At 50.9% G+C, this 10,499-nt stretch overlaps 1 protein-coding gene across 1 annotated transcript in view; it reads right to left on the minus strand.

Moving 5' to 3' along the window:
* PNLIPRP2 (pancreatic lipase-related protein 2) overlaps positions 1-10,340 on the minus strand; it is a 19,742-nt gene extending 9,402 nt beyond the window's left edge. The window contains exons 1-6 of the mRNA XM_010859285.1: positions 10,238-10,340; positions 7,021-7,175; positions 4,643-4,768; positions 2,084-2,218; positions 1,242-1,353; positions 93-212 (exon numbers count right to left, since the gene is read on the minus strand). Of these exons, the coding sequence (XP_010857587.1) occupies positions 93-212; positions 1,242-1,353; positions 2,084-2,218; positions 4,643-4,768; positions 7,021-7,175; positions 10,238-10,286 (697 nt within the window). The 5' untranslated portion in view covers positions 10,287-10,340. The remainder of the gene's footprint in view (positions 1-92; positions 213-1,241; positions 1,354-2,083; positions 2,219-4,642; positions 4,769-7,020; positions 7,176-10,237) is intronic.
* Positions 10,341-10,499: the final 159 nt, after the last annotated feature.

A 10,499-nucleotide genomic window follows, 5' to 3' on the forward strand; every position in this document is an offset into this window, starting at 1 on the left:
GGGGGAGGGTGGCAGGGGTTGCACGGCTGGGCCTGGAACTGCTCCCGTCAGTTACAGCCTTGGTCCCTGAGAGGTGAGGTGAGGGGACTCACTCAGGAAAGGGATTATGGAGGCAGAATCCGTGTGAATCACATCCACAAACATGGCATCAGACGGGTCCAGCCGAACCTCCTCGGGTGTGCCCTCGAAGCATGGCTGAGCCGGGTCCAGCCCTGAGAATGGGGAGGGGAGGTGGACAGGGAGGCCGCACTCTAAGACCAACCAGGATCTAAACCCTGTACCCGCGAAATCCACGGAGATCCCTGGACAAAGGGGGCCACACCCCAGCAGTCACAGTTGGAAGGATTCAGAAGGCTGCCAGTGGGGTCGTTGGCTGCCAAACAGTATCAGGAAGTCCCCACCGTCTGGCTCCATGGAAGATCGGGGTGGCACCCTTGCCCCCCTCGTCTCCCTTTTTCTTTTTCCCCTCACTCCTTCCTGTGGGGCCGCTACCCTCCAAATCTGATCTCCTGGGCCTGACCCGGTCCTTGCCCAGCCTCTGAGTCCCACACAGTTTGTTCCCTTGTGTCTTTGCTCAGGCAGCCCCCAGGCTGCAGCTCACCTCCCCACATTCTCCCCTAATCTGAACCTCACCCCTCCAAGGCCCCCTCAGACCCCAGCTCCTCATGGAACATGTGGCCTCTCCTACTTGGCCCATCTCTGCCCTCCCCCGGCACCTTATTGTATAGACTTCTTCTGATGTGTTAATTCTACTTTGGATTTTATTTGCCTACTTAGTCGTCTGTCTCCTGCATTAGACTATGCATTTCCTGAGGCATTGAGTGAAAAGTCACTCAGTCTTTTCTGACTCTTTGCGACCCCATGGACTATTCAGTCCATGGAATTCTCAAGGCCAGAATACTGGAGCGGGTAGCCATTCCCTTCTCCAGGGGATTTTCCCAGCCCAGGGATCGAACCCAGCTCTCCCGCATTGCAGGCAGATTCTTTACTAGCTGATCCACCAGGGAAGCCCTTCCTGAGCCAGGGGCCGTGACAATTTCATCTTCAAATAGAAGCTGAGGGTGGAAGAAGCAGGGCATCCAGGACTCGATGACCTGCATCTAGTGCTGGTGCTGCTCAAAGTGCCTGTTCTCCCTGAACTTGGAAAGTGGGAATGATAACAATAACCCCCCTGGCCGGGTTACCCTCCCCCTTGCCCCCTCCCATCTCCTACCCCATCCTACATCACCCTGCGCCCCTACCTGTGATCCTGCCCACTTGGCCCCCCAGCCTCCTGCCGGCCTCAGCTGCCAGTTGTGCACCCAGGCTGTGGCCAATGAGATGCACGTTCTCCGGGCCATAGCCCAGCTCGGTCTGCAGAGGGGTGGAGCGTCAGTTACCAGAGGAATGAGTAGAGACGTGCGCTGGCTCTGGGGGAGCGGGGATGGGGACAGGACCCGGCCTGGAAGCTTGGGAGGAATAACCTCTGGCTCCAGGCCACCACCTAGGACAGCGTGACTCGTCCTCCCGCTGGCCACAGTCTGCAGGTCCTGGGGTCCAGCTGGCTTGTGAGGCACTGGTGCTGACCAGCAACCACGTCATCTGCAGGCCACCTTGGCCAGGACTGGCTGTGCACACTGCGAAGTCCCATCCATACCCCACCATGGACATCCCCACCGGAGTCCCCCATAGGGGCCAGTTCAGAGCGTGGTTCATGGCCCTGGCTCTGGGGTTCTCCAGAATCAACCTTCCCGAAGGCTGTAAGGGACCTTCCCTAAGGATGAAGACTCCACTGGGCTGAGAGCTGCCGGGCAGCCCAGCTCGCTCTCCAATTCCCAGACCAAGCTTCAAGGAAGGCTTATCTCAAAAAGGAAAACTGAGGCTCAAAGAGGCTAGTCTGCCCTGGGCCTCACAGCTAGGGATCTTCAGGACAGCCGGGGAGGGAGAAGTTTGCAGCTTCCTGAAGCAAAGGCCTTCCTTGGCTCCTGGCTTCCAGGCTCTGCCTCACCCCATGGTCCCCAGGCTGCTTCTGGGTGCTCTGGGGTGCTGACCTGGCCCTCTCCCTGCCCCCTCCCCACAGCATGGGGCCCAGGCAGGGGTTTACCGACAGCCCTTGTATGAAGAACGCTATCTCTGCTCCCACGACCCGAGTGTTGTGGACGGCTTGGGTATACTTTGTCCACGCCCCGTGCTCCCAGTCCACACAGATGCAGTTCACCTTTTCCACTTTAAACATTTTCTGGGGAAGACAAACCAGTTTATTAACAGCCACCCGTTGCACACTCCAGAATCAGGAATTCACATCTATCAAGCACCTAGCTTGTTTGTGTCAAGGCTTTAATATTCCTCACATTTGTCCTGGTCCTCACCACAGCCCTATGAACTGGGACTATACTTATTCCCACTTAGCAGATGTGGAAACTGAGGCCTGGAACAAAGTAACTTGTCTAAGGTTTTACAGAAGGTCATTGACACAACCATGTCAGAAAGATGACTTACTAGGTCAGGGATTAGCAAACTGCTACCTGAGTGACAAATCCACCTGCTTTTATGACTGTGTGTGCTCAGTCACTTAGTCATGTCCTACTCTTTGCCACACCATGGACTGTAACCACCCAGCTTCCTCTGTCCATGGGATTTTTCCATGTAAGAATATTTCAGTGGGTTGTCATTTCCTTCTCTGAGGGATCTTCCTGACCTAGGGATTGAACTCATGTCTCTTGTCTGCATTGTCAGGTGGATTCTTTACCACCACACCACCTGAGAAGCCCAAAAATTTTATTGCAAACAGTCACATCCATCTGTTTACCTGTTGCCCACCCCTGCTTCATAGCCACAACAGAAACCATACGAACTACAATCATGTGACCCACAAATGCTACAGTATTTACTACCTGCTCTTCTACGAGGAAGTTTGCAGACTCTTACACTAGATAGTTGAAACCACACAGAGGCTGCTTTCATGCTCCCAACAATGCTTTGTATTGAGGGACAAGTCTGATTAGATGAGATTTAGACAGAGGTAGGATATCACTCTACCATATACACGCATCTTTTGTGTCATGTGGTATTATCCAAGCACAGATACTGGCCCCTTCGGAGGAAAAAGAAACAACTTCCCTGGTGGTGCAGTGGCTAAGAACCCCACTGACAATGCAGGACACAGGGGTTCAATCCCTCGTCAGGGAAGATCCCACATGCTGTGGGACCATTAAGCCGGTGGGCCACACTACTGAGCCCACGCTCTACAGCAAGAGAAGCCACCGCAATGAGAAGCCCGCAGACAGCAATGAAGACCCAGCACAGCCAAATAAATAAATAACAAAGTGAAGTCGCTCAGTCGTGTCTGACTCTTTGCGAGCCCATGGACTGTAGCCTTCCAGGCTCCTCTGTCCATGGAATTTTCCAGGCAATAGTACTGGAGTGGGTTGCCATTTCCTTCTCCAGAGGATCTTCCCGACCTGGGAATTGAACCTGGGTCTCCCAAATTGCAGGCAGACACTTTACCATCTGAGCCACCAGGGAAGCCCAAATAACAGAAAGGGTAACAGTATTTCCTTTGTTCATTCGGGGAGGCCTCCATTTCATAGAGGAAATGAACACTTTTCCTTTGTTCGTTATTGTTCATTGAGGTTGGGAAGAGTTGGCTGGAGATTAGGACGACATGGTGGATCGCATGCACCAGGCTCTCCAATTTCCAGGCCTACACCGCCTGATGGGCCTCAGGAGACACCTGTGAACAGCCAGCCAAAGGGGAGCAGAGAACCTTGAGAAGGAGCAGCTCAGGTCCATCCCAGTGCAGCCTAAGCCTCTAAGAGCCATGCGTGGGCACCTCCTACAAGCTAAAGCTGTAGACACACGGAGTTGTGGTATGGAAGACCTGGTTTTGCATTCCACCTCTGGATTCAACTTTGAGCAACTACTGAATTTTGGGAGGGCCTTAATTTCCTCATCTGTAGAGTGAGAACCATAACTGTACCTACCTCACAGCCAGGCTGGGAGGGTTAAACAGGACAAGGACTGACTGTGGAATGATTAGCACAATGCCAGAGTCACAGTAACTGTTCAGGAAATGGATGGTATGAATAATAATTCATTACCAGTATTCACGATCACTTTAAAGTTGCACTGCCCAGTACCATGGCCACTAGCCACTTGTGGCTCTTCACAATTGATTACAAAGAAGTAAAATTTAAAATTCAGTTCTTTGGTCACATTAGCCACATGTCAGTTTCTTGATAAGCCCAGGTGGCCAGGGGCTCCTGATTTGGGCAGCCCAGATATAGAAGATTTCCATCATCACAGAAAGTTCTACTGGATAGCAGTGCTGCAGGGGATAATGCATTTTTTATGCTGTGCACACAGGGGTTTTTACAGAAACCACCAGAGACAAATGCCAGGTAATTGGCTGTCATCTCCACCTCTGGGACTTTTTGATTGGACTCTGGGTCTTTCCAGCATCATAAGGAGATGTTTGGGTAGAGGTTGGTGAGTTGGGAGAACTTGAGAGTGGGTGCCCCTGAGAATCTGAGTTTTCCTTGGTGGTTTTAGGAAGAGCCTGCCTTTCCCTGGAGGTTGTCCTTTCCCAGCCTTCAGGGCTGCAGTGTTTGACTCCGTCTGCTGGTGGCGTTTATCTCACCAGATGAGGAGGGTGGGTGCCTACCTTGCACAGGTCAGTAGGCCAGCCCGAATCCCCATCATCTATAAAGCCGTGGATGACGAAGTGTGTCTTGCGGTCCAGTTGGAAGTTTGAAGCCCTGACAGTGGCTAAGTCAGTGATATTGATCCGCTGGTTAAATGAGAAAAGATGAATTTGAATGTTGGCCTTTCTAAGCCACAGGCCCTTAAGAGCACATTCCCGTAAGACTGAGGTCACAGATTCAACTCCCATGAACCTGGGTAAGTCTAGAAAAGGAGTTCCTGACCTATTTGGGTTTGAGGATAGAATTCAGAATGTCCAAGTTTATGGATCTTTATATACTGAAATGGCAACCCACTCCAGTGTTCTTGCCTGGAGAATCCCAGGGACAGGGAGCCTTGGTGGGCTGCCGTCTACGGGGTTGCACAGAGTCGGACACGACTGACGTGACTTAGCAGCAGCATATACTGAAATACAGTGTTTTTTTAAATGATGAGCAACAAACCACAGTAGTCTTAGCCATACTCTGTCACCAGTAGAAGTCACAGGTATTTTTGTTTAATATTATAGTTGTTTTAGATGTTTAAAAATATCATTTGTACTCATTACTATTTAAAATGACAGAAGTTATTAGACCAACCCCTGCTGCTGCTGCTGCTAAGTCACTTCAGTCGTGTCCGACTCTGTGCGACCCCATAGACGGCAGCCCACCAGGCTCCCCGTCCCTGGGATTCTCCAGGCAAGAACACTGGAGTGGGTTGCCATTTCCTTCTCCAATGCATGAAAGTAAAAAGTGAAAGTGAAGTCACTCAGTCATGTCTGACTTTTAGCGACCCCATGGACCAAACCCTAGACCTTGTTATTTAGCAAGATAATAAAGCAGTTAATTATTACCATATACTAGCTTATTTTACCATATCCCACATTAATCTTTTTAAATGTTCTGATAACTATTTCCCAATATAGTTAATATCCTTTGTGAAGTGAAAATTGCTCAGTCGTGTCCAACTCTTTACGATCCATGGATTGTAGCCTTCCAGGTTCCTCTGTCCATGGAATTCCCAGGCAAGAATACTAGAATGGGTAGCCATTGCCTTCTCCAAGGGATATTCCTGATCCAGGAATTGAACCTTGGTCAATGGCAACCCACTCCAGTGTTCTTTCCTGGAGAATCCCAGGGACGGCAGAGCCTGGTGGGCTGCCATCTATGGGGTCGCACAGAGTCGGACATGACTGAAGTGACTTAGCAGCTCCTGTACTGCAGGCAGATTCTTTACCATCTGAACCACCAGGGAAGATGACTCCTTGATATCCAATGCTGTTTATTTTATGCATTTAAAGCCCTTTCTGCTCCTTGAATTTGTATATCCTGTCATGCCTGCTGCTTTAGGCCCAGGGGTTCCTCAGCTTTTCTCTCCCAGGACCTCTTTGGCCATCAGCAGACGTCTACCATTCCCTTCCAGGATTTTTTTTTTTTTTTGCATAAATTTCATTTTTTAAAATCTACTTTGTTTGTAATGGGGACTCTGAGTGTGGGGTTTGTCACTTAGAATCTCACAGTAGGTGACCCTGGGGATCTATATCCAGACACCGTGCTATCTCAAACTTGGTTTGGGGCCAGAGCTGTGAGCTGCTTGAGTTCTGAGCAAATTCTCTTAATTTTTAAAATCTTAATTTTACAATTTTTTTTTTTTCCATGCAAGCGCTTATTGCACAATCAGGTATATTGCCTTAGGAAGGTCATTCCCCGGTGGGTCAAGTCCATACATCCTGATGTGCTAGAAGGACTCTCATGACTTTACCCTTTCAGGAGCTCCAGTCTCATTCCCTATTTTTAAAAAAACTTTTATTGGAGTATAGTTACTTTACATGAGCACCTGGGGTAAGCTTGCTGGTCTTCACCTGGCAATCTTTTTGGAAACTGAAGATTGCTCCGAGGGTCCCCAACTTTTCTCCTTTGTCATTAAATGTCCCCTGCTTCCCTTCTAGCGCCTAAGGAAGGATTTCTGTCTTCCGGTCCCCCACCCTCTGAGGGGCTTCGCTCCCTCTACTTCTTGGTGCAGAAAGAACCCAGACCCTCCCAGGGACACAAAGGCCTGGGTTTATCCGTAAAAGCTACTCATACCCACTTTCTCCCCCGATCAAGGTTCTAATCCTAGAAGTCCTGAAGTTCTCTGCATAAGTGTGTGAATACGTCACTTTCAGTTTTCAGGTTGGGCATCCATAGATTTCATCAGATCCCTAGAGTTCAGTCAGTTCTAACTCTATCACTGGTGAGGAAGCACCTTCTGGAAAGTTCCAAGGCCATGAATAATTCCTTAGACAACCACATGAAGGCTCCAGTGTGGGCAAATCCTCTCCCACCCCACCACCACTATACGGTCATTCTACGGCCCTCTTACTTGGTAGTTATTTGGGTTCTCATTTGTATATAGAAGAAAGTGAGCGTCGATGTCCTCAGGGGACCAGGGAAATAACTTTAAAGGCCGCTGAAGGATTCCAGTCCATGGTTTTTCATCAGAAAAGCAGCCAAAAGGTTCATAGCAAATCTCCTTTCCTGGGGCAGGAAGAGGAACAAACAGGACCCTTGTGAGGTTCTAAGAAGGAGCAATGTTATCTCAGCTGCTCGTGAGGACTCTTCAGGGTGCAGCCCAGGGCTGACCAAGGCCAATCTCATCTTCATCCTTGCTATCAGTGTTCTTCAAACTTCTGGGTAATAAGAACCACCTGGATGCTGGGGGTGAATGAGCATATACACACTCCCAGGCCCCTCCCTCAAAGATTCTGATTTGGAGGGTTTGGGGTGGGGCCCTGGAAACAGCATATTTAATAAATGCCCCTGTTCATCAGGCAAGTTGGAGAATTGCTGGAAAATCTGGGGATCTTTGGCCCTAAAACTACCTCTTCCAGCAAACTCCCAGATGGCCCTTTCTAGCCACTCATCAACCATCAAGTATTTATCAAGTGCCTATGAATGCCCGTGGCACAGAGATGCTATGTGATGAGTCTGGATGTCTCCCTTATATCTGGCACAGGCCATGCACACAGTAGGCATTCTCGGGCATTTGTTCAATCCATATGTTTTCATGTCATCCCTTAATGCACCTTTTTCCCCCTCAAGTTATTCTCTGCCATTTCAGATTCCCCTGCTGTTCTTTGAAAAGCTAAATGCCCTAAGAACAGAGAGAATTTATTTTCACATCATACTGTACAGAGTAGAGGCTCCATGCGTGCAACTGATGACTCAGATAACCTCATCTAAATCTGAAGGTCCTTTCTCCCGTCCATGATACATTTTCACAGTTATGTCACCCCTGGTATGACTAAGGGTGACATAATTTCAAATCTAGAGGATTATGATGGATTTTTTCTCTTAGCCTTCTTCAACTGATGGTGTCAAACGTTGGTCATTCATTCAAAAACTGGTGATAGTTAATACTTGTTGTTTTCAATGTACCAGATACCACACCAGCACTTTATCAGTATTAGCCATTTTAGCCTCCAAATGGCCCTGTGATCAAAGAATTTACCTCTGTTTGAAAGAAGAGGAACCCAGGGCACAGAGAGACAAAGGAAGCTCCCCAAGGTCACAGCCAGTGGTGGATCCATGATTTGAACCCCAGAAACTTAACTGGGAATAAAGGTAGGAGCTGGGGTGTGTGTGAAAGTGTGAGAGTATTAGTCACTCAGTCGTGTCTGACTCTTTGCAACCCCCTGGACTATAGCCCGTCAGACTCCTCTGTTCATGGAATTCTCCAGGCAAGAATACTGGAGTGGGTTGCCATTTCCTTCTCCAGGGGATCTTCCCAACTCAGGGATCGAACCAGGGTCTCCTACATTGCAGGGGAATTCTTTACTGCCTGAGCCATCAGGGAAGCCCAGGAGCTGGGGAGCCACAGACAAATCAGATCCAAACCCTGCCCTGAAAGAGAGGAAATGTAACTGGGAAGGAATAATGATAGTGTTGGATACACTGTGGGAAGAGAGAACAGTCCTACCCGAAGGGCTACAGAAGACTAAAGCAATCTTTGCTTCAGGTGAGATATGTGGGGGCTTCGAGGCCAGGTGAAGACACTTGGGCTGTTGGGTGAATAGTGGGGAAGTGCTGGGGATGCTGAACTGGCCAGTGGGGTGGGCAGGGCTGTACTCCCGAAGGTGTTCTAAGGAGCCAAGTATAAGAGGCTGGGAGACAGCAGACCCTGGGGTGCGGCGCCTGTGGGCCTGGAGAGGGGTGGGCATTCTGCCCTCTCAGGGGAGTTAAGGCAAAAGTAGGGAGCTGGAGGTGGGGGTGATGGCTGAGTGTGGTTTGGCACAAGTGAGTTTGAGGAGTGGGGGATGACCCTAGTGGAGCTGCCAGGAACTTGGGAGGGCTAAGGGGGTATTGGAGGGCACTAGGCAAGGGGGTGACCCTGAGGAAGAGAAAGATGAGGAGGGTGTCTGGGAGTGACCTTTGGGAATGCCCGCCCCTAGGGCAGCAGGAAGCAGCAGAGCAGTGGAGGAGACCACGAGGGATCCAGAAGGCTGGAGGAACTGCCAAATCCCACCCGGGGCTCTGCTGTCAGGGGCCGGGTCTTGCTGCAAGGCCAGGGTGGAATTCTAGAAAGATAAGAAGGGGCTGGGGACAAGCTGAGGAGACAAGGGGCAAGAGTCTGGCTGCAGGAGAAAGCCCTCGAAAGGACTGGAAGAGACTATGCCAGCTCTTGGTGAGAGTGTGCTCAGCAGGGTTTGGGGGCCTGAGCCAGGCAGTGAGGGGTTCTGACTGATGGGAGAGGAGGTGCGAAGATGGGACAGCGTGGGAAAGAGAGCAGCTGGGAGGCACCCCTGCGAGGAGCGGGGGATGGGAATAAGCAGGTTGGGGCTCGAGGAGCCTTTGGGAGGTTTTAGGAGAAGGCAATGACACCCCACTCCTGTGCTCTTGCCTGGAAAATCCTATGGATGGAGGAGCCTGGAAGGCTGCAGTCCATGGGGTCGCTGAGGGTTGGACACGACTGAGCGGCTTCACTTTCACTTTTCACTTTCATGCATTGGAAAAGGAAAAGGCAACCCACTCCAGTGTCTCCCAGGGACAACGGAGCCTGGTGGGCTGCCGTCTATGGGGTTGCACAGAGTCGGACACAACTGAAGCGACTTAGCAGCAGCAGCAGCAGGACAAGTAAAAACTTGGGTTTTTGCATCTCCCCCGGGCAGGAGGTGGGCCAGGACGGGAGTTCTCAGGGGGACACATCCATGCCTTTCAGTCTGCAGAAGAGCCCTTGTCCACACCCAGGGACTGAGGGTACTGGGGGCCTGACAAGAACCGCCCCCCCGCCCCCACACTGTCCACCTGCCCCAGCTGCCTGCCACCCCTGTCACCCACTCCAGCCATTGGAGAAATGGGATCAAGCTGCACTGGAGAAATGGGACCAAGCTGGATGATGCTGGTCATCTGTGTTGAGCAGGCTGCCCTGTGTTTGCCATAGAGTCAAATTCCCTGAATTGTACTGATGGTTTTATCAAGAAATAAGGATAACGTTATTAATTAGCATGATGAGAATGGTGACAATGATGCCTCTTGTCTGTCTCAGCCCAAGCAAGGCCAGCCCAGGCATGGTCACCAAGGGGTGGTGACTGCATCCTCACCTCTGACTGTGGCCAGCAGGAGAAGACCGATGGTCCAGGAGGGCAGCATCTTCGTGGATGAAGCCAGAGACGCGCACGGACACCCAGATGCACGGGCAGGAGGCTGGTGAACAGGGTATGTGTCCCTCAGTACCCTCGGGGCCCTCCCCAGGAGCCCTGAAGCCTCCCCGCACAGGGAGGTGGGGAGCACCTCTCTCAGATCCTGGACTCAGCCTCAGCACCCCTCTTCTGGGCCAGGTCTCTCTGGCAGCCCCAGCCCCTC

Source organism: Bison bison, unplaced genomic scaffold, assembly GCF_000754665.1.
Source record: "Bison bison bison isolate TAMUID 2011002044 unplaced genomic scaffold, Bison_UMD1.0 scf7180017864456, whole genome shotgun sequence".
Taxonomy (NCBI): Eukaryota; Metazoa; Chordata; class Mammalia; order Artiodactyla; family Bovidae; genus Bison; species Bison bison.